The sequence below is a fragment of the Ambystoma mexicanum genome, chromosome 6p (assembly GCF_040938575.1).
Source record: "Ambystoma mexicanum isolate Mex_15411 chromosome 6p, UKY_AmexF1_1, whole genome shotgun sequence".
Classification (NCBI taxonomy): domain Eukaryota; kingdom Metazoa; phylum Chordata; class Amphibia; order Caudata; family Ambystomatidae; genus Ambystoma; species Ambystoma mexicanum.
Genome location: NC_090935.1, coordinates 496,416,188 through 496,440,097, shown reverse-complemented (window position 1 = coordinate 496,440,097; position 23,910 = coordinate 496,416,188). Strand labels below are relative to the sequence as shown.

General features: G+C 42.3%; 1 protein-coding gene across 4 annotated transcripts in view; it reads left to right on the top strand.

The window, feature by feature from the left end:
- The first annotated feature begins 9,891 nt into the window (after positions 1-9,891).
- MIER3 (MIER family member 3) overlaps positions 9,892-23,910 on the top strand; it is a 465,034-nt gene continuing 451,015 nt past the window's right edge. For 2 of the 4 annotated variants that reach the window (XM_069627312.1, XM_069627309.1), the window contains exons 1-4: positions 9,892-9,997; positions 10,604-10,691; positions 11,469-11,565; positions 12,295-12,440. In XM_069627312.1, the coding sequence (XP_069483413.1) occupies positions 12,342-12,440 (99 nt within the window). In that variant the 5' untranslated portion in view covers positions 9,892-9,997; positions 10,604-10,691; positions 11,469-11,565; positions 12,295-12,341. Of the gene's footprint in view, positions 9,998-10,144; positions 10,329-10,603; positions 10,692-11,468; positions 11,566-12,294; positions 12,441-23,910 lie in introns of those variants that run through there. The other 2 variants (XM_069627311.1, XM_069627310.1) reach the window with 2 other exon arrangements.

The window sequence follows — 23,910 nt, the reverse complement described above, 5'->3', positions numbered from 1 at the left end:
GCAGTGATCATGACAAGTACTTTGTGTTAACGTTGTAAGTTTTCCTTTTTTGTTACCTTGTTCTTTGTCATTTCGTTTTGCTCCTGAATCATTGTCTGAGATCTGGATGGATCAGTATCAGAAATGAATTGCTTTCTTTCCATCGCCTGGATGTATCCTTCTAGGTATATTAATTTTGTATGCATCATCGCTATGATCGTTGTATGGTCTTTTAAGTTGTCATTTATGGTCTTGTATAGCTTGCAGAAGGGGGCCAGCGCAATTGTAATAGCCGACATGATAGTTGTCATACCAGTTTTTTTTCGTTGGAGTGTCTTTTTGCATGGGCGCCATTGGTTGCCCAGGCTCTGGCGCCTCTGAGCTGTGCTTGGCGGGGTAGATTGGTTTCCTCCACGTGGAGGAGACAGTTCAATTCAGGGGTTTCGGTTGTTCCTACATGATGGTGCTGATGGTTTGTCAGTTTCTTTTCCATCTGCCTGCTGGTGGAAACTGCTGATAGGCTTCATTTTTGGTTGGTTTATTGCGGGGTAATGGGTGTGGGTGACACCTGAGGCTAGACATGAGGGCCTCACACTTATGTTTGGTCATTCCGCTGCTCCGTCCAATAGCGGTGGATTTTCCCTCGGTGGTCTCTCTGGTGATGTCATTGCCTGATTATGTTCAGAGTCGTTTGGTCTGTTTACTTCCGTTTGGATGTTAGGATGTAGTTCCTTCGATTGTGCGCTGTCTTCTCTGGTTAGGCTGGCAGGATCTTCTGGCTCTGCGTGAGGATTCTCATTTGTGTCCCTGCTCTCTTGCTTCTTAGCAGATTGCACTGCCGTTTCCTTTGGTGCTGCTGCAGCTCCATTTGGAAAATCAGTACAGTTGCTTGTTTTCCTAATTTTTATAGCTGGTGGGGGCTCCTTTATTGCCTCTAAAATCTCTGCACCTAGGTTGTGAGTGTCACGCAAATTTGGGCACTGATAATCACTTGGTGGATGCTTGTTTGAGTTGTCTGTTGCTGAGTTTGGCTCACTTGCACCTAGGTTGAGAGTGTCACGCAAATTTGGGTGCTGATAATCACTTGGTGGATGCTTGTTTGAGTTGTCTGTTGCTGGGTTTGGCTCCCCTTCTTGGGCACTCGCCTCTGCTTCCTGTGAGCTCTGTTGCTCACTCATGGCACTCTCAGGCTGTGGATTGTGTGGAGTGGTCAGGCTCGTAGTACCGGCGTCCTCCTGCAGAGGAACTCGCTCGATTTGCGAGTCCTACGGGAGGACGCATCCATTCCTGTGACCCCTTTTGCCGGCTGACACCCCGCCCCTTGAAGATGCCTCACTGTGTTGCTCGGCAATCGCTGTCAGCTGTACTCCGCAGGTGGGGGTGTTGTCATTTCGATCCTGGGCGCCGTGAGATGAAGGGCAGGTAGGCGGGGAAGTCTCCATGTTCATTGCTGATTCTTCCGGGTTCTTCCTGTTGTACTGGGGGCACTCCACTGTTTTGTTGGTCTTTGCTCTGTTTGTATCGGGTGGAGAGGCTGAGGTAGTGTCTTGGGCCTGGTCTCTGGTTCCGCCGCAGGTCTCAGCACTTCCCTCGGTAGTAGCCGAAGAGGCGGCTTCTGGTGTCCTCACCTCCATGAGCTCTCCGGCCCCCAGAGTTGTGCACATGTCAGCCGCCTGAGTCAGCCGGAGGTCTTTCATGGGGGAGATTGTTTCCGCGTCGCAATGGCCCTCGATCTGGGTTACTTCAGGGTGTTGTAGTGCCTGAGTTGCTACAGTGTTTTCTGTAAGCTGCACCGTATGTATGTAATTGGCGTTAGCCGGCACTGCAGCCAACGCTACGCTCACTTGTAGAGGCAGAGCCAGTGTGGCCCTCTCACTGTCTCTCTGTGCCAAAAGTTGTTTGCAGAGTTTTGGTGGGGCCAACTGCCGACGGCTTCTTTCAGAAGTTGGGCTCGTTTGTGGATCCATTTTACTCAATCGTGGTTTGGAGCTCCGTAGGGTTCTTTTATCCCCCTCTCCTTCCCATAGTAGTTCATCTGGTATTTTAGTCACTGAGTGGGGAGGCATGTCTGGCAAGTCCTGGCACGGACTGCACAGACTGCTCCTACCTCTGCGACTAGCTCCGCAGCCTGAGGTGATTTTTAATGGGTCCTCCCACAAAAGTCAATAGAACTGGAAAGCAGACTTCAGAAAAAGTAACAGGAAACTGGAGCTTGTGGAGGTAGCGACTGCACAGACTGCTCCTACCTCTGCGACTAGCTCTGCTATACAGGAGAGATCAAATGGCCAGAAATAATGAAAGGTGTATTCTGTCACAATGCAGAAAGCTGCCGCATATTAATGATTTCCATACAGTTTTTGCACATGTGGCCTGGTTGTTGCATACATTTTACTCTCTTGCAAAGGAGAAAAGTCATTTTTACTCTCTTAAAATCACATTTACTCTCAAAGTTTAAAAATAGAGAGTAAAATACTCTCACCTCCAAAAGCTTATCTGGGGCACTGCTTGAAACCATATTTTAGAATTTGTAAAAAATACCAACACAATGATGTTCAATATGAAACAACCTCAGCTAAAATGGTTTCAAATTGAGATATTATAGCACCCAAGGACGTAGAATTACAAATAAATGAGACAGGAAAACAAAAGCCTTAGCTTTCCGGCCCCTACAAAAAATTGAACCTTTATTTCTACTAAGTCCAGTAACTGACAGAAGTATCAGCTAACAATTTGCTGAGAGCAGAAGAGCAAAGCAAAATAGCAATGAGAAATGACTCTTTAACACTGATATTGTCAAATCAGATGGCAATTAATCCAGCATATGTGGAATAGCTCCCCTGTATTTCATAAAAAGCTAGATAATAAAAACTCTGAAAAAATGTCAACATCTCTTCCACCGTTACCAACTTTTGCCATCCCCAGACTATGGCTTCATCATTTCAGCCGTGGTCGAGACTTTAAATCTCTCAATAGGAGCAATATATTGATGCTCACCAAGAAAATTCCAGACCTTTACTTATTCTCGTCAAACAAAATGAAATGGGTGAGGTTCCCAGAACCGAACTGTACTTGCATAGCTGTAATCAGACTGAAATCGAACGTGTGCGCGAAAGCACTGCTGCAACAAGCTGATGAATTAAGAAATGTAGGTTTAACTATTTCAAGCATTCCTATTGCAGCACAAGAACTTTCCCAGTCCATAAAGAACCTAAATAGAAGTGAGAGCCCAGTTCCGCAAGCCAAAGGCAACTACTTTAACAAATACGGAAAGAAAATCTAATTCAAGTGACCTTGCAAAAGATGACACACTAATGAAATCGAAATCAGTAATGTGGGAAATTGTATCGGAAATCATGAATTTTGTCTAGAGAAAATGAAGGAAAACAAAGATTTGCTTTAGTAAAGGATGAATTCAAGATCTTGGGTTGGAATACAAAGGGTTCTAGGTCATTTAAGACAAACGCCATGTGCGAAGAAATGTATGGCAATTATGACATAACTCTCTACCAAGAAACATGGCAATTATAATGTGTAAATATAGATGGTTTTAGAACTATGGAACAACTAGCAATAAGAGGAGAATACGGCCATCACGCAGGAGACTTGATGATATCAGCTCAACTTGATGCCTGCGATTTATTAGAGCCAATTCCAACCGGAAATTAAGGCCTCCTTGCAGCCAACCCAAAAATGTAAACCTCTGACATTTTTTTGGACATTGTGGTCATTAATGTCTACTGGAACCCTGCGACTTCAAACCTAACCTGCTTTCTAGCAGCATTATCTGATTTACTTTGCAACACAAAAAGCGGGAATGAAGATGCAGGTATTTTAATCCTGGGTGATCTTAACGCCCAATGCCTGAATCCAAATGCTAAGAATACACCTGCCTATAGTAAAAAAAAACAATAGATAATGGAGCAAATTGTTTCACAGGTGGAATTTAAGAATAGCTAATGGAAGTGTCAAGGGTGACATTTCAAAGTTCCCACCTGGTCACGCGGCACAAGCGTTTCGACTCTAGACTATTTGTTTCTATCTCCAGACCTATTTGAGCGCTGTGAAAATTTGGAGATGCTATCTGGTGGAACAAGTGATCATAAAACATTAGCAGCAACCCTGAAAATAAACTAACACTTTGAAATATAACACTGAGTTGACGATAAAGAATAACAAAAATAAGGTACAAATATTTAAACGGAATGGCAAGCTCCCGAACGACAAACTATACAGAATAATCAACAAAAGTTCAGATGAATCATTGAAAGAAAGATGCAAACCCTCTAAGTTTATAAACTTTATCTGGGAAGTAGATCAGCTCACTCCGCTAAATCTAAATAAGCCATAAAATCACAATCAAAGGTTTGATGAAATAACATGGTTAAAGTAAAACAACTTAGAAAGGCGATATCTAATCTCAAATATTCTGGTATGTCCAATGCAGAATGCACATTAGGAAAAAATGAATTGAGAAACAGCTGTAGACACTGGTCCAGAGCACATAGATACCAACACATGCAAACAGATGGTGAGGAATTGTTGCCTACCCCAGAATAAAAAAAATCCTGTAATTTCTGGACTTTAATAAACAATATGAAGCAAACATCATCACAGGCACAGGGTAGTACAATCAATAATGACAGCTGGTACTTTGGTGAAATCTTTAAACGTAAGTTAGAGACACACACATTTACAAAACCTGATGTAGAATGGTACTTGGATTGGGACAGTGACCTAGTAGAAGCAATGATTAAAAAAGCATCATCATCCAAAGCACTTGGTTTAAATGGCCTCACCAATGCTATTATGAAAGCGAATGTTGAACTATGGGTCACTGTTTTAACCCTGGTTTTTAAAGTAGTGCTTGCTGCTAGAAAGGTCCCTGAATCCTGGAAAAAAGCAATTGTTGTTCCTATACACAAGAAGGGTAATCGTGAAGACCCCTCCAATTATCGCCTGATTGCCCTTCTTGATATACATGCAAAAATGTTTGCCTCAATGGTTGTAAAGAATCTTGAAGACTGGATTCTGCAAAAGAACATATTAGATAAATGTCAGACTGGTTTTCGTAAGGGACTTTCCACTTCAACTAATCGGATAATTATGGCTGTGATCTCCAACTCATCCCATCAAAAGGACAACCGCCCTCTCTATGGTGCATGGCTTGATTTGTCCAGAGCGTTCGACACTATTAACAGAGAATGTCTCCGGACAAAGCTTGCCACATGGGGAATCCCAGAAAGTCTCCTCGTAATTATAATAAGCCTTTAAGGAGAAACCATGATTCAGCTCAAATTGAATGCCTAAGGCACTCTATCAGATGAGATAGCTACTAAAAGAGGAGTAAGACAAGGCTGCATCCTGGCAGCAAGTCTATTAATCCTCTATTTAGCAGATCTCAACAAAGCCCTAGCCAATGAATCTCTAGAAAGCCCTAAAATTGGTTCTGAACCCATAAGGTTGATCGCATACGCAGATGATATTGTCCTGCTAGACTACACACCGAAAGGATTCCAGCAACTACTGAATGCGTTTGGGACCTATGCAGAGAACGATTTACAGGTTAATCCTGAAAAATCTCAAATCTTGGTATTTAAAAATCATGGAGTACAAAAGATAAATTATAGATGGTTCATGCAGAAACAACAGATTAGACAGGTTGATTAACTTATTTATCTGGGCATCAAAATTAAATCAGTGCCTGCAGAAGTACTCATGAGGAAGACCTTGAATTGAAACTCATCCTTCTCAGAACTCAGATGAAAAAAATACTCACAACCCATCGAAAGTTCTCAATCCGCCTTCTGCTGAACTTCTATAAAGCAAAGACTGTACCGTCACTACTTTATGGTTATGACACAAATCCCAGACCACAAGAGATAAATTGGGTGTGTGTAGAAGGGAAAATATGGAAACATGTTCTCCATCTTCTGTTGAGCTATCCAACGGCTACACTTATATACAAACTCGGTTTAGAATCTCTAAATATAAATCTTGATGTGAAAATCACAACTTTGTTCAGAGCCATACGAACCTCTACAGAAAACCTTTTGAATTAGATGTGTAATAGACGAAACAGATACTTAATGACATTTGAGAAATATGCATTGAGTTTATTGGACAACTGTAATCGGACAATAATCGACTTAGCAGAAAATCCAATGGGTGTCAAGTTAACTTTGTCTTGCGCAGACTGGATTGAAACCATTGCGAAAATGAGAACTTATAGGCTATACAAATCACTCCATTTTTTTTACAACCCAAAACATTTTCTTCCAAATTACTTAACGCAGTTTCCAGACCCAAAAATGAGAATGGATTTCTTAAGAATAAGATTGAATATACTAAAAACAGGGGAAATTCATTCTGCAAGAGGCAAGCAACTCGTTCCCACTCCTTGCAACCTTCGTATGGAAAATGTATCTCCATTGTTACATCACATCTTAATATTATGCAAAGGAACAAGAGAACTTTGTGAAAAACGATTGGGTCAGTTGTAGACCATAACGCGTGGCTTACAAGCGATTCTTCTTGAGAACGCCTCATTGCAGACCATGAAAGATTGAAGTTATGGAGATATTAAAAGAGTTGACTTTTATTACGTAGAAATGGAACTACATTAGATATATGAATTTGTAGATTCCTTTTAGACATATTTTAAAATAAGATGTGAGTATGTATGTTAAATTGTCAGTTGAAATGTAAATGTGTGCAAGTCACTTGTTGCCATATGCACAGTAATAAAAACAAAATTTTAAAAAGGAGACATCTCATGGTTTTGATTTTGAAATGTAGGCAGGTTTGGCCAATGCCAATTGGCATGGCCATCTTAAATTTCACTTCCTTTGTCTTGTCTTTAAATCTCATCATGACCTTGCTCCTCCTTACCTCTCTTCTCTCCTCTCGTTCTATGCCCCCGCCTGCTCCCTTCGTTGTGCTGATCTCTTCTTACTTTCTGTTCCCCCATCACCATGTGCCTCTTCTCGTTTCCGCTCCTTTCAGCTTCTTGCCCCCTTACACTGGAACTCCCTACCTCTCTCTATCTGCTCCTCCCCCACCTCCTCCTCTTTCTGTTCCTGATTGAAAGAACTTCTTCAGTCCCCTCCCTGATACCTTCCGCCTCTCTCTATCTCCTCCCTCCTTCTATTATCCTCTCTCTGTTCTCCTTATCTTTATCTGTCCCATCTCTCTTATGATCTCCTCTTTTGTTGCTCACTTCACAGCCTCTCTCCCTCTCGATCCTGCCCTACCCTCTTCCTCTCCCTTCTTACTTGCAAATTGTTCTAAATGCCGATTTTATGGTTTGATTCATGTTTACTGTTTTGCTTCTACTGTTCCATGTTTTATTTGTTACTTGTTGTTAACTGTAAAGCGCCCTGGATTAAGGCGCTATATAAAACAATAAAAATACAAATACACTAACATCATCTCTGGAATCGGTTCCCATACATCAAACAGTTCATTGAATATCAGCGTTAGACAAAACGCTTGGATATTAACATCCTAGACTTGAGAGTTTGTATCCCATTGGAGCCAGCCAGTTGAAAGAAAAGACGAACGGGGGCCAAAACACAATCTCTAGTTCGCACCTAAGAAAATGTTAAGAGCTACACAAATTCTGCGGTTGTACAATATACCTATCAACAAACCGACCCTTTTAATGCGCAATAATGGATTTGACACCTAGAAATTGACATTCGTGTGGGCGCTTGTCCTTTTTCCCTTAGAGTATGGGTGCACACATGCGGCCCGCGGGCCAGGTGCGGCCCAGCATGTTGATTTTCCCTGCCCGCCAGGGTAAAAGACTTTCCTAATGAAGGGCGGCCCGCAAGCAGCTATGGCCGTCCTCCGTTAGGAAAGTCTTTTTTTTTTTTTACTTGTCGGGCCTGGAAATGCTGCCCCTCTATTGGCAGACTGCATTTACCATGTGACTCAGTGAGTCACGTAGGGCATGTGCTCCCAGAGGGCCAGCACTGCAGCTGGCGTGACATGGATTGTTCCCGGAAAGCATTTCAGCCTTGCCACACTAGCTGCAGTGCAACGGGTGCTGGTCAGAGCGCATTACTGCTCATATTTTGGCAAAAACGACATCAAAGAATAGGCGTTTTGTCATAAAGTGCGCACTTGTAATACAAATAAAGAGTGGTCAGAAAACATATTTGATGATCATTAAATGATCAAAGTAGAGGAAACGTATACATTTCTCCAGAAATCTTATTCTAACATTTAAAAAGAAAATAACAAGAAATAACTATTTGAGGTCCAGAAGACCTTGTGCTGTAAATGGCTTGCCACCAACATTATGTTGTTTGACTCTATGTATATTGAAGGATGGGTTAATTGCATAAGCTCTGGTGAAAATTGATAGATATATCTGCTTGCATATGGATTGCACCAACAGAAGTGACTTAACAGAAAATCACATTGCAGGGAGCATCATCAGTTTTTGGTACTTGGAGGTACAATGAAAGTGACTTTAGAATAGGTCACCATAAGTAAGCCAAGTGGCAAATAACCTTGTGGTGCAAAATACCTAAATTGCACTATTATTATATACGCAGCAACTATAGTCATTGGGATGTTTTTTTTATAACAGCATGATTTGTTAACATATGCTATGAAGTGAATCACTGCACATAAGGGCGCAGTACGATTAAATTATTTGCCCAGGATCACACACTTTGTAGTGAAACTGGGATGCAGACAGTTTCATTTGTTGATGCCAATGCTATATAGCTCAGTCTTTGTGAAAAGGCTCTTGCACTGATGCACTCCACTGGTCACTCTGTTGTTTGGGGGTGTGTGGGGCATATTGTTTGGTTGGGGATGGTGGCCATGGGGCATAATGCGCAGGCCATGAGGCACAGTTTTTAGTTGTGGGATTGTGGCCAGGGAGCATAGTGTTTGGTTGGGGGTGGTGGCTATGGGGCATAGTGTGGGGGTGCAGGCCATGGGGCACAGTTTTTGGTTGGGTGAGGGAGCCATGGGGCATAGTGTTCGTTTGGGGATAGGGGCCATGTGGCAGAGTTTGGTTGGGGGGTGTTGGCCATGGAGCATAGTGAGCGGGTGCGGGCCATGGGGCACAGTTTTTAGTTGCGGGTTTGCGGCCATGGGGCATAGTGTTTGGTTGGGGCAATGGGGCTTAGTGTCACACTCAAGAGTGAACCCAATCATAAAGCTAAAACATGCACAGTTAAGAGATGTACCTCCTTTGCCTTTTGTGGAAACCTGACTCAACTAAGGCCATAGCCACAAGAGTATGGCCAACTCAAACAGCAAAGTATAGCAGTCCAAATAGCAGCTTGTGCCTTGCAAATCTAAAGCAGCATAATGCGTGAACTGTTTGAGCGCAGTGTTTTTTCTCCTGAATGATTTGTCTACTTTGTCCACTATTGCCAATATATCATTACGAAAGAAATGAATTATAAAAATTGAAAATCTGTAGTACAAAATGTACGTTTGAATAAAGACCGGCACACCTAAAAATGTATTATTTTTCCATGTGTTTAATAAAAATGGAGGGTTGAAAAACACTCCTGCCACTCCCCCGCCTACCGCGTTTATTTTTCGGCCCACTATAGGCAGCATGTAGGGTATATGCGGCCCTCTGCCAAAATCAGTTGTGCACTCCTGTCTTAGAGCGATCATCTTTGTACGGTGCATTCCCCCCATGGGAAGCTGCCACTGTTCCCGACGTCTGTGTGTTTGCACTGTTATGGTCTAGGATGGAAGAGGTGTGTGCGTGTCCTGAAAGGCCAGGCTCATGGCCGGCGACTCCCACTTAACCTGCTGCCAAGGACCCTGCTCAGCCCCCAGTCAAGCCTAGGCGGAGGGGCGGGTCCGGGCGGAGGTGTGAGGATCCCTAGACTGCGCCCCCTCTGCCCCCCACCCCGTTGCACTTCTCCATCCAGCCGCCGGACACCTTCTCGTGCGACGCTCACTGATTGGCTGCGCGGTTGCATCCGGGTACTTGCCCAAGTTGCTTGCTCGTTCGCTTAGAGGTACCAATATGGCGGAGGTGAGGAGAAAAAATCAGCTGAGGCGGCCGATTCCCAAGCGGGATCTCCAGAACCTGGGACCACAGGGCGGGTTGAATGACTCAGCAGGCAATTGGGGGAGGTCTCCTCTGCCAGCTCGAGGGCTGTCGGGCTCGGTAGGGCACAGAGTGCGCAGTGGGGAGAGACGGAGCAGGAGGGGGGGTTTAGGCCGCGGCAGCCGGTGTCCACTGGTCTACGTCCAAGGGAGCTGGGCGACAGAGCCGCCCCTAACCCATCTTCTGCAACGGAGTCACCGGCAATTATTGTTTTTAGGGATGCGCTTCAAATCTATCGGCTTCGCTGCTCCTTGAGGTGGGTGGGGTTGAGTGCGATTGTGGACGTCTTAAGTTCAGGGGGCGGGGGTGCGCAAGGATACCGCCTCACCACTACCGAATATCGCCCTTCTGTCTATCCACCTATTGCTGACAGCGGCTTATAGACATGTTAATAACGACTCAGGATGGGACCGAGTGCTTTTCGGGAGGGAGGGACCTGTTGGTGGTGGTGTTTGCATCGTCTGCCCGCTTCTGGGTGCCCGGCTGCCCCCAGCCCTGCCCACTAACATCTGTTTGTCCCTCTTTCCGCAGGCTTCCTTTGGAAGTTCCAGCCCAGGTTTGTCCCGTTTACTTCCCTCTTCTCTGGCCCGAGCGGAAAGGGTTTCCTTCTTTTAGCGGGGTTCGTGCAATACTTTTTTGCTACTTTCTGTGTTCATAAACATGTTTAATTTTTCGTATTTGATTTAAAAAAAAAAACGATGTGCTCCCCTGTTGCTATTCGTTTTCGAGAGGGTGACTGTTTTTTCTTCGTATTTTTTTTCTTTATTTCTATTAAGGATGTGCTAGAATCTTGCTTAGGTATTAGAGCTTTGTGACTGCTGCGCCCATAAACTCACTGCCTGCGCTTTTTGTAATCGTGTCCTCGCAACACCGACATGGACAGTTTACCTCTTAATCAGATCGAAACTTGGTTGCTGCACCTTTGAGGATCTGGTCGGATGAGTGTATTTCTGTATGTTGAAAACACTAACAGTCTGGTAGCTGCATTTTGTTTTTTCTCCCATCCTCATCCCAGTATTGCCAAACTGAAAGAGGTACTAGCGAATTTACTATACATTGTTTTTCTTTAACTTGTTTAAAAGTAGCTGCTCTATTTTGAGCAGATGTACTCTGGATATAAATTGTCATGGTAGAAACGCGATGAATGTTTTGCGACGTATATTGGAGGAGGCGAGTTTTCAACAATCTAACCTTAGCCTTCTGTCATTAAGTTAATCATATCGGAGCTGGCAAAGAAAGTTATGTTGGCTAGAGCATTGCTCATTTGTTCATCACACAATAACGCCTTAAAGGCATTAGGAAAGATAACTTATTAGTGTTGTATATTTGTTTTAAATAGACCAGTTGCATTTGAAAACAATATACTAATCTTTTTTTTAATTCTTTTTTTTTTAAGGTGAGGAGAGACAGTTTGACGGAACAAATTGGTGTGAAAGTGAGGGGGCGAGGACAATGTGACACAGGGAAACAAATTGGAGGATAAGACGGTGACAGTGAGTTGCATGACGGAGTCAGGCGATCTTAATTGTGCACATTATATATTGAGGGTGTTTAATATAGATCCCAAGTTGCTCCCAATGCGTCTTTCAAAATATTGAGCGGATATTCTGGTTTGCACTATTGAGAGATGAAGATGCAACGAGCGTTCTTTCATATCCATGCTACTATGATGAATCATGTGGTGTTAAAAGTTGTGTGCAATAAAGACAGACATATGTGCCTTGTCTGCCTAACCATCCACTATTTGTCCTGCGAAATTTGCCTCTCCCCTTTTTACATATCCACTTATTAATGGTTTTATTTTGGTCACTTAAAGAGTTTTTCACTAATTGTTGTCGTGAACTTCAAATGGAGTTTATGGAGTAAATCATGTTTCTATGATTTATTACTTGCCCAGTAGTAGCCCCCATTTCCTGGTCAAAATATATATTTTGTTACTTTTTTCCAAAGAGCTCAGATTATAGTATTCAAATGAAGTATGGGTTTTTTTTTTTAATCTAGTTTAAATGTCTTGAGCAAAAAACGATAGCAATAGAACGGCCAATAATGTTGTTTGCTGTAGAATATTAACGGCCTGATTCACAGAAGCATTTTATAATGGCACAGTCCCATTGGAAAACGCTCTGTGAATTGGGCCCTAAATAACACTTCTTACATATTTTTCTACAATCTGCTTTTAATATGGCCCTTTTTTGTTATTTAAAAAATATTTTTTTTTGCAGTTGGCTATTTGTCCTCAGAGGATCATGATTTTGACCCTACTGCAGATATGTTGGTACATGACTATGACGACGAGAGAACTCTTGAAGAAGAAGAAATGATGGAGGGTGGAAAAAGTTTCGACTCCGAGATCCGAGGCTTGGAAAAGGTAACTTTAAACATTTATTTTTAAAAAAGGTCATTTTTTGCATTTCTCCTTTAGGGTATCACAATTCTAGCCGGTTCCCCATGGACTGTTTAACTCGGTTGTCAAACCAAAGTGAGTGGGGTGTGCATTTACTTACTTCATTTGATTAGTGGTGCCTGGAGTGATACCACGTTTGTGCCACTGCTTTCAGTTTGGCGCTTTTGTGTGCAATGCAAATTTGGTGGTGTTTCTGTTCTAAAACTTTTTATGAAAAGGACATTGACATTCTTACCGCTTACATATGTTCTCGAAATATTTATCAAGCTTAGGAGTATTACAAGTGACCGTATAAGTTTTTCTGTTTTAATGGACTGCTTGTGCCAAGATGTATGTAGTCTGCTGCAGTACTTGTAGGTTGTATGTCCTGTAAAGTCTGTTCATACGTTTCAGGCATACAAACAAATTCAGTGGTGTTTTGTAAGGGGTATTTTCCACTAGTTCTTAACAGAGGCTTTGGAAAAAGCAACCTTTAATGTTTTGTGCAGGGTTTCTACAGTAGATCAGGTGGCTCTTAATGGTAGGCTAGCACAGCAGTCTGACTTCGTTCTTCACGGGGGTATTAAGAAGATGCAAGATGGAACTCCGCTGGAAGAAGTTCCTTCGTGCTTCCTCTTATCTTGGAAAACTATGTGCCCCACAAGGCATCAAGCCACGCATTAAGGGGGAGCGCCTATATAACCTGGAATGCGTGCAGCCGAGCAAGTCCCTGTAAGTCCCGCTTGGCGTCTCGTAAACTGCTGAGACCTCTCCAGCTCGATCAGCGGAGGTCTCAAATTTTGCCCTTAATTCCAACAAGTGAACTTCCGCCCCCGGCGGTACACCCACAGGCCCCTGTCCCCTTGTTGCCCACTCCCACCAATAACACAGGCACCAAGTATGCCAGTGGACAGTCAAAAAGTGGCGATTGGAAATTCTCTTCCACATAAAAAATGCTCTTTGAATTATGCTCCCCTTACTAAGATTGTGAACTTGATTGAGAACTCGGAAGCAGAGGTGCAATCTAACCGAAATCCTGCTCCTGGAATACAATCAACCTCGCATCCGGAAAAAAGCTCTGAGCGAAAAAAAAAAAAAAAAAACTGAATGATCTTGCAGAAGAAAATGACTTGCAGGATCACATGACCTCAATCAAAGCAGCAGTAGATACTTATTTAATCCGTGTCTCCCAAACCATTATGGCCAACCCTTCTAATCTATTGTGGGAGAAGATCTTTGCCAAATACAAAATGTTACTTGTCCTACATCAAAAGTTGTGATGAATGTTCTAAAACAACCTAAAGAGTGTCTACGATCTTCAAGTATATCTCAAGGGTATTCCAACCTCCCCTCAAATTAGGAATGCATTCAAAAATAATACTGCCAGATCAGGTCGTCGGATGCATAAGAATACCTTTGCAAATTGTCACTCACTTATTGTGAAATGCCGAGATGCACCTTTTTGAAAAATGACTTATGCAGAACGAGCATATTGAATATTTTTGGAGATGTAGACACCTTGCAAGATAAATCCTCAAGTGATATTGATCAAATTGAATTTGTCTGTGATCAGAATTTATCCATTGTGCGACTGGATCAAGTCAGGCATAGTCTTAAATTGAATTTGGAAATCTAAAATGGAGTTGTTCAAAATGGGTTTCCTGGTAGCACATGATCCTGAGCGCTTAATTGAAGAAAGAAAGTTATCCCGTGACTGTAAAGTCCCATCTCGGAACTCCAATGTCATCCCATCGGCTCATGTTCATATTGTGACTCCACTGAAATAGCGCAACATGAGAAAGCAAATGTTATAAAGGCATAACCACTAATTGAAAACACTATACACACATCATCATTAGTTAGCTGGAATACCAGGGGACATACTCATTTGCAATGGGACTCCAATCATTCTTTAAATCAATACGATATAGTGGCCCTTCAAGAGACCTGGTTACAAGTAACCGCCTTGTGGGACGATCATGACATTATCCTATTGCCAGCGCAGGTGGCCTCAAGGGGGAGACCTACATCATGCCTTTTGGTCACGGTAAAAACAAGCAGAGGGTTGAGCATAAACAAGTGGGCCTCACCTAATAACTTTATACAAATGGTCAAGCTCTCTGACTCTACTCAATCTATGGCTTTAATTAACCTATATATCGCAACCCAATTGGTATTCCAGATGACACTTTTCATAAGGCTCAATTTAGTGTTTTAGAATGAGTTATCCAAGACCAAAACTTTACAGCAACTATACTATTGTGGTTGGGGATTTGAATCTTGAATGCTTGCAGTTGAAAAAGGACCACAGGCCCTAACCAGGGAGAGGTGGCTTTGGTTTGTCGCAGATTACAATCTTTTTATGGCGAACAGTTTGTTCTTGGGAGATATCCCTCCTCACCACACATGGGAAAGAGGTTCATCCAATCAATTGATTATATTTTCATGTCCGAAACAATATTTCACAAGGTCATCAAATTTGCAATAATTGAACAAACTTTAAGTGATCACCACCTTTTAACATTACTCTGGCAATGGGATTACAAGCAGTTTGAGCCTAATCAACAATTGTCCACTCACTGTCAATAATGCTAAAGCCCACCTTTAAATGGTCTAATAACTCACTTGATGCCTTAAATGAAGCAACACTCAATCTTAGTGGGACAAAGTTTGACTCTTATGTAGAGATCTTGTCCTCCTTTCAAATTATCCATCCAGATAAAGGCTCGCACCGCCCTCCACATAAGCATAGATATGATCAACTTGTACAACAAACGAGGGCCATTGTAGGAGAGTGCTGAGATCAGTCTCCAGATTGTCATCGACTAAACGTAATCCGGCACGAAAAAAGATAAAGTGTAAATATCAAAACTGGATCCGTGCAAGGAAGGCAAAATTATTTCAGTCTGACAGTGAGGCTTTCATGCAATTAGTTTATAACAAAAGCTATGCCCAAGTATGGGCCTTACTTAATAAAACACGTAACCAAACACAAACTAGTGTCCAACTGAATGGGGTTTCTGAAGCCTTATGACTGGAACATTTTTCACACCTATATGCAGATGCGACTTTGACAACTATAGGTATGAGAATCCAGCCTCAGAGGGTTGGTTTTTTGGAATGTTCTAAAGAAATAATTGAAGATCTCATAAATCGTCTTCCCCTCGCGCTGCTGGACCGGATGGCTTGAGCAATTTCATGTTTAAGCAAAATCCGACGAAATGGGCTGGCATTCTTAATGTTTTCCAACAAGTCTTAAGTTTCAGGAAACTATCGACTTCGTGGAAATCTTCCTTGATTGTTCCAATTTTTAAGAAGGGTGATCGGGGTACCCCGTCAAGCTACTGCCCAATCGCACTGCTTGATGCCCCCAGAAAGGTCTTCTCAAGACTAGTTCTTGAGAGACTTTTCCCGGTGGTCGCAAGCTAATAAACAACGTGACCCGAACCAGACAGGCTTCGTTGCTGGGTTGGGAACTGCAATCAATCTCTTAACTCTCAATGCTCTCAACTCACAGGCGACAAAACAACCAATCTGTTTCACGTTTGTCGATTTACACTCGGCTTTTGACTCGGTCTATCAGGTTAAGCTGATGGGGAAGTTACTATCTGCAAAGTGTCCAACAACCTTATGTGATATCATTTACGATCTACATTCAGTGACCTCTATAAAAATCAGGTTGTCAATTCTGGGCCTCTTCCAATTTCCACTTCAAGAGGGTTGAAGCAAGGGTGCATCCTTGCTTCGGTCCTCTTTAATTGTTTTCATACATGTGATGCAGGGCTTTCTTCAGGTTTGTTCGGAAAATTAATGGTGTAACGATTAGGTCTTTATGGTATGCGGATGACCTGGTGCTAAGGTTTGCAACAACTTTTGTCTGCTTTAAGTGCCTATCTAGATAACGAACTAGTCATAAATCTGAAAAACTCGGATAGTGAAATATGCACCTAGACTAACCAAGAGCTAAAATGTATTTGAGGATCAAAGATGTGAGTGTGGAAGTTGTACCAACTTATCTATACCTTCTGCATTGTCCACAAGGCTTTCTGGGGCCTGGGTCCAAATTACCTTCAACTATCCCTCCGTAAATACCTCCCCTCTAGAGCCCTTCGCTCATCTACCTCCCAACTCCCTCAGGGTCAGTCGTTTTTCAAAGAAACAAGCTGGTGGTAGATCTTTGTCTTCTGCGGGGGCCTCCCTCTGGAACTGCCTACCTGCCACCTTGAAACTTGAGGAGAACCACCTACGGTTCCGGAAGCTCCTCAAGACCTTCCTCTTCGCCTCTGCCTTTCCCTCTCCTCTCCCTTGCCGATCTGCTTTCTCTCTCAGCAATGCTGTACCTGGCCACCGTCTGCCCTTCATGCCCAGGTCCCTGCTCACCCTGTCGCCCTCCTGCACTGCCCCCTGGCCACCCCTTGCACTGGGGCCTGTATCTGTACACATACGCCCCCCCCACTGTTCGTCTGCACTGATCAGATACTCCCTATCTGACTAACCTTGCTCTTGGCCCGCACAGGCTTGCACTACCACTGTTTCTGATCACCGTATTTATTTATTTATTTACTTATTATTTATCTTGTCCTCTCTTATGCTTCTGCACTTTTCAATTTCTCCCCCCTCCCATGCACTTTCCCCCTTTTTCCCTTCCCCCATGCACTTGCACGTTCTCAATGTCACTGGGCCTAGTGAGACCAATCTCAACATCATTCTTCAACAAATTGGAGGTGAAATTATGGAGGGCTATCTTGCGTCTCCCACAATGTTTACCAGGTCCATGGCTGTGACATGAGTTGTGTCTTACCTCTTTGGTTGTTAAATATAACTGGCGGTTGTGTGCCCTGTTTCGTAAATATTTAGTTTACACTCGAACTGATAACATCCTAGCATCCTTGTCCATCTATAATTTGTCCTTGCATGCATTTGTTCAATCATGCTCAACTTGCATACTCAGAATCTTGGCGAGGGCGGATGTGAGCATTGACACGCTCATCACAAATCCAGAACAAGCGAGGGATAAAATATACAGATTGGACTGGATTGAAACAAGAAATAAATGTCACTTATAAAGACTTTCATGCCATTGTATTTGAACAAAAAAACTCAAAAGAGCTCGAGTTTTACTTGTGTAGAGCTCTGTCGCCACAGTTGAGATCATCAATCTTGCATCTACGATTTTAACTTGCATTTGACACGAGATGTTTTGGCGAGAAGGCATCTTATTGATGCACAGGAGAACTTTTGTAGATATTGTGGGGATATTTCCATCAAAGAAACTCTAAAACATGTAATAGTGGAGTGCAAAGCGTTAATGGATTTAAGAGCCAAATGCTTCTGGAAACACATGACGTACTTTGATCTGATGTCTCCCGAAAATAGATGGCCAAGCATCCTGTCGGGTATTAAGAAAGGTTGGCAAAATCACAATTTTTTATTTATGGGGTAGCAATTCTCAAATGGGACAAAACGTGCAAAAAAAGGGGGTTCAGGCACTGAGAATTGATTACCCCTCTATACTTCAACTCTCGGAAAAGTAGAGATTGAGTGATTACAGTCTCGCACACTTTAACATAACCCGAACATTTTTCAGAGAGAACAAAAATAAAGGATACTCATTGGTACAGGAAGGCAAAGCCAGCACAACACAATACAATGCATGAAATATTTTAATCATAAAAAATGTTTAAAAAAACAAGATGGATTCATAAATCAATGCATCGAATTAAGACCGAACAAATGTCTAATCACTGAGACAGAAAAGAAAAGGGCAAAGAAAAAAGAAAGAGATGGGTAATTCAGTAAACCCTATTTTCAAAGAAGATTAACTCTAATGCCTATATTAGACATTATTAGAGACATGGGATGTCGACATTTTTTCAAGTGTCCATTCGGAAGCAAGTGTTGTGGCCATCTTCAGGACAAATTATTTCTTCAGAATAGGCCTTGTGTATGATGTGGATGATCTAGAACTGAGAATTGAACAGTTTCTTCCACAATTGGAGAAGAACAATCTGGTTTTATGAAAAACAGGCAAACTTCTAGTAACACCCGAAAGCTGCTTCATACCATGGAAAAGTCGAATGAGGGTGATACTGATGCAGCTGTCTCTTCCCTTGACGCTGAGAAGGCATTTGGTAGAGTTAACTGGGAATACTTTTCAAGGCATAAAATGAGCGGTGTCGCATAGCAATTTGCTATGCAATTCTGCACGGTTGCTAATAAAATGGACACTTGTGTAGCAAATGAAAGCACAGCTCACCCATGGTTCCTCTTTTGTCTGGTCACTTCAAGTGCTAATGCAGAGAAGTGCAGCAGTAATCGTCTCCTCCACTCATAAGTGCCAAATGCATGTGTGGGAGTGCTAGGCAAGAATTTAATTTTTCTTTTTCAAATAATGAATTATGTGGGATGATAGATTAATAAAAGTATCTATATTCTGTCTGGCAAAGATCAGTATGTGTCAACTTTATATTTTTTTTAAAAGGCAGTCATGCAATTCCATTCCTAAAATGTAAGTTATTACAGTATTGGTACTGTAAAACACGGCATCAACTGCATGTTTTACAGTGAAGTTTAGGTTAGAGTATCTAAATTTCATAGTGCCAACTATATTTCATTTTGTTGGGCAAGATAAGATGCATCATATTGACGAGTGAACACTTTTGAAAATGTACATAATCACATGATCAAATGCTTTTTTATGGCAAACCTAGTTCTGTAACGTGCAGTTTGCAGAAATCTTGCAACTGGTGGCCAGCCCATGAGCGAACCCATACTCCTTGACATTCTATATTATCACCCTGTTGCTTTATACCAGGTATCCTGAAAGTGAGAGGACCATAAAGTACAATATTCCACCTTGTTTGCCCAGTTCTGTCTGCTACGCAATCCACTCTGCTTAGTCTCTTTCTTGCCTCGTACATAGTGAATACACAAAGCAAACTAGATGCCCAGGCAAAGTAGTATCAATAGTTCCATCCAGTCTGAACATCTACAGATCTACTGCAATACCAAACACTGTAGTTAGGCTCCAGAGCTCACTTTGCATTATGATTGTATTATAGATTACCACCTGTAGGAGACAACTGGCCAAACTGTTTTCAGGGCCTTTTTTTATCATATCTATTTATTTGTGTCCATTCATGCAGCTAACTTTTTACATTCTACAGAAATTCATCTATGGCTCGCAAAGCAAGGGCGAGTAGCATTTACAAGAGATGTTTGAAACTTTTATTTAACATTTACTTTTTTTGCACTGTCAAATGTTTCACTGATGGCTAGCCTCTGGTTGGTAGCAGTGTGCCAAACAAAGTGATTTTGTAGTGACATGCACAATTTTACGTAAATGGCATTTTAAATGTGTTGTCCTGTTACTTTGGGTTGAGTGCATTTCTCTTAGGTTGAATAGGTAAACTAGATTACCCGACCTACAGGTCTAGCTGAAGGTTAAATAATTTTTAAGGGGTGACTCCTCTCACCTCACTAATGTCTTATTTAAGCAGTTCTCAATACTGCTGTACTGTTGCTCATTTCATGCCTTCGGTACAAAAAACGGCTGGTGACATTAATATTAGTGCAAATTTGCTAAGCAAATGGTTCTGTTTGCTAATCAAAAAAATGTTAATTAGCAAACACTGCTATCAATTTTTGAAAACTAATTTATGCCTTGCTTTTATATACTGTGATGAGAGAGATGAATATTGTCGAGAGTTGTTAAATGCCAATCCCACTGCCGATGTGTGTTAAAATGAATGGTGTCATATCAGAATCCTTTTGTCTTGTGCGTGGCACCAGACTGGGGTGCCCTCATTCAACGCTTTTGTTTATTCTTGCGATTGAGCCGTTAGCTATTGCTCTCAAGTGTGAATCTATGTTCTTCGGTGTTAGCTGCTATAGTGTAATGCAAAAAAGTATGGTTCTACGCCGACGATCTGTTACTTGTCCTCAAATTTATAAGTTTCTCTTCCATGTCTGATGCAGATTCTGTTTAAATTTCACGAAGTGTCGGGTTACAAAGTTAATTGGCAAAAATCCGAGGTATTGCCACTCACACATAGATGTAATAGAGCATTAGTCGCGGGTTTTGGTTTTGGTTTTAGATGGTGTGAGGTCCGAATACGCTATTTGGGTGTTTGATTGACGCCGTCGGTCTATAACATGGTTGAAGAAAACTTAAGGGAGATTAGTAAGGACGTTAAAAAGGATCTAGAAAGATGGTCGCTCCTAAATTTATCTCTGGGGCAAGGTCAACGCCCTCAAAATTAATTTGGCTTCCATGGTCGACTATATAACTGGCATGTTAACCTTGAAAATCAATATCAGTACTGGAAGGAATTGGCGCACATGATGGAAGAATTTATTTGGGACCGGAAGCCGCCTAGGCGTAAAATTTTAAACTACAGCTTCCTGTAGATCAAGGCGGATTAGGGGTTCCACATTTTAAAGCGTATCACTTGACCTTCTCGGCCCAATCTTTTATCCCTTTCTTGTGAGGTTCCTGACCCTTGGGCAATTGCGGAATCCAGTGCCTTTGGTCCAATTGACCTGGTGGCTCTTAACTACAACTTCAAAAGAGCGTGGTCATAAATCGATGGTTACAGCATTTTTGCGTAACGCTTGGTGTGAATTACTAGAGCAGTTGGGGACGGATGCTTTTAAGTGTCAACAGGCATCCATTTGGCTGAGCCTAAAAATTAAGACCATACTAGAACTCTGTTTTGGCCTGAATGGTTTCTGTGTGGAATTGAGGATTGGTGACCTTGGAAGAGATGGTAGATGGCTGTCAGCGAATGAGGTGTGTGAGAAATGGGCCATTTTGGGCTTTTCAGAAACAGCCTACAGGCGTTTAAAAAAATCTTAGTGTTGATTGGTCTAATACTCTAGATTTATACATTTTTCTAGCAGAAAAGGTAGGTGAGGGTGGACTGGCTAGCAGAATATACAAAATGACGGTGGCTAATCAACACAGTAATGAGAAATTACGAGAAGAGTGGAGCAAGAGGATTGATTTTTAAATCTCTCCTGAGATTTGGCACAATATGTGCAGAAATGTACTTTTATGTTCTGTGAACTTGAGGGAAAGAATGCAGCAAATTAAAATATTGAATCGAGTCTATTGGTGTTCAGAAAGATTGGAAAAAATGTGGCCTGTCAAATACAGATGAATGTGGGTGTGCAAGATGTTGGCACCTTGGAACACATGTTGTGGCCGAGTTTCCAGATTCTGGGCAGAATTATGTGAAGTATGTATAAGAATTCTAGGTTGCAAAACATTTATATTGGGAGTTGATGTTGAGTTAGATGAGCTCAAAAGAAATGGCTATTCAGGGGTGCCATAGTGGGCAAGCGCCTGGTTCTTCGAGGTTGGAAAACTAAAATAGCTCCATCACTGGACGAATGGGTTGAGGAGATGCTCAAACTTGCAAAGTTAAAGTGATCTATATGCGGAAAAACAAGCTGTCCTCTTTTGATAAGATCTGGGGAAAATGTAATGATTATTATTGTCTCCAACTCTTTATTTTTTGGGTGGTTTATTTTTATATATTTGCTGTTACTTGCATTTACGTACTTTGTTTTTGAACAGTTATTTTCTGATCTTGTTAGTGAAATGTTTATGTATATAATAAAGAATAAAAATAAAGTTGACTCGTACTGATCTTTATCCGACTGGATACAGTTAGCTTAATAAAAGTATCCTCCCGATTACTACTGGCTTTCATTTATTTGAAAAACGAAAGCTTTCCTAGCACTCCCACTTAGGCCTTTGGCACAAGTGCTGAGGATATGATTACTGCCGTACTCTCTCCATAAGCCCCTTTGAAATTGCATTGAACAGACAAAAGAGGCTGGCGAGAGCCCAAATGGTAGGAGAGGAATGAAAAGTGAGCTGTGCTTTAATTGAACAGGGTAACTTGAATAACTAGCTTTGCTACACAAGGGTCAATTTAATTAGCCAACCTACCGAGCTGTATAGCAAATTGCTATGCAACACTGCTTACTATATGCCTTGAGGTGGCATTCATTAAGAGTGGGGGTTCACGCGACTGAATGGCAAAGCTGCGGGTGACATGCCAGTGAAGCTGACTTGATCAAGGGGCTTAAAGATTATTGATTATGTTTATCCGGGGTCGCTCGAAGGCCTTCAGAGGTGGCCATAGTCATCAAGGACCCGAAGGCGGCATGCTGACCCTCCAAGCAGGATTGAAACGGCCAGGACGTCGGGCCCCCATCCATGCACCCGGTCTGATGCCGGCTGGCGAACTGAGTTAACTATCCCCACCGATCGGTGGGTGCTGGACACACTTGCCCACGGGCACACTTTGGAATGTCAACGACGGAAGTGTCTGCGAATACCACTGGTGGCCCGACAGGAGCAACACATCGCTCGTTTGCTGCTGGAGGTTTGGGCCATGTTAAGAAAAGGGGGCAATAGAGCTGGTTCCACGGCGACTCAGAGGCTCTGGAGTTTACTCAAGATATTTTTCTTGTAAGAAAGAAGACTGGGGGCTGGAGGACTATTCTCGCCCTACGATAACTCAACAAATTCATAAAGTCCTAGAAGTTGAGGATGGTTATGCTGCAGCATATGCTTGGCCAGCTGGAGGAGGGAAACTTTCTGTTGTCGTTGGATCTGGAGGACGCACACTTCCACGTCCCCATACACGAAAAGCTTCACAAGTTCCTGCGCTTCGTCGTCCAAGGAAAGCATTTCCAGTTCAAAGCTCTTCCCTTCGTTCTTAAGTGGGCGCCCAGAGTTTTCGCCAGGTGCCTGGCGCTGGTGGCGGCCCATCTACAACTACAGGATTCCTGTGTATCCTTACGTGGACGACTGGCTCATCCGGGCCAAGTCAAAGGACATTGCCGTCTACCACACGGCAAGGACTGTCCGGCTGCTGACAAACTTTTGCCAAGGATTCCCGGCCTGTCTACGGGGAATATTCATGAGCATGTGAATCCTTGCCAGATCCATGCTGGACAATAACAGTTACAGGTAAGTAACTTATTCCATCCTGCTTCTTAAAAAAAAAAAAAAAAAAAAAAAAAAAAAAAAAAAAATATATAATTTGAAATGTTTGACTATCATCACCACATGCCCGTTGTATCCTTTCCGAGGACTCTTACAAGTTTGAACCCTGTGTCATTTGGGCATAAGGCCCCATTAAACTTGGGGTTTTTACTTCAAGTTAGGGTATTGCTCTTGTAATTTGGTTCCCATTATTTACTGCATCCAACTTGCACTCTTTGCTTACTTAGTTATCTGATAAGTGAACCTACTGGTGATTGTATATATGTGTATTCTAGGATGCGGTGAGATAATGCTACCTGTGTGTTGATGGGGGGCTAAAATAAATAACTATTTTTATAATTGACTGATTAAATTATGTACCCTACTGATCCCACCCCTCTCTCCTGAGATTACACATTTACGTTGATTGGGTGCTAGCCAACCTGTTATAAC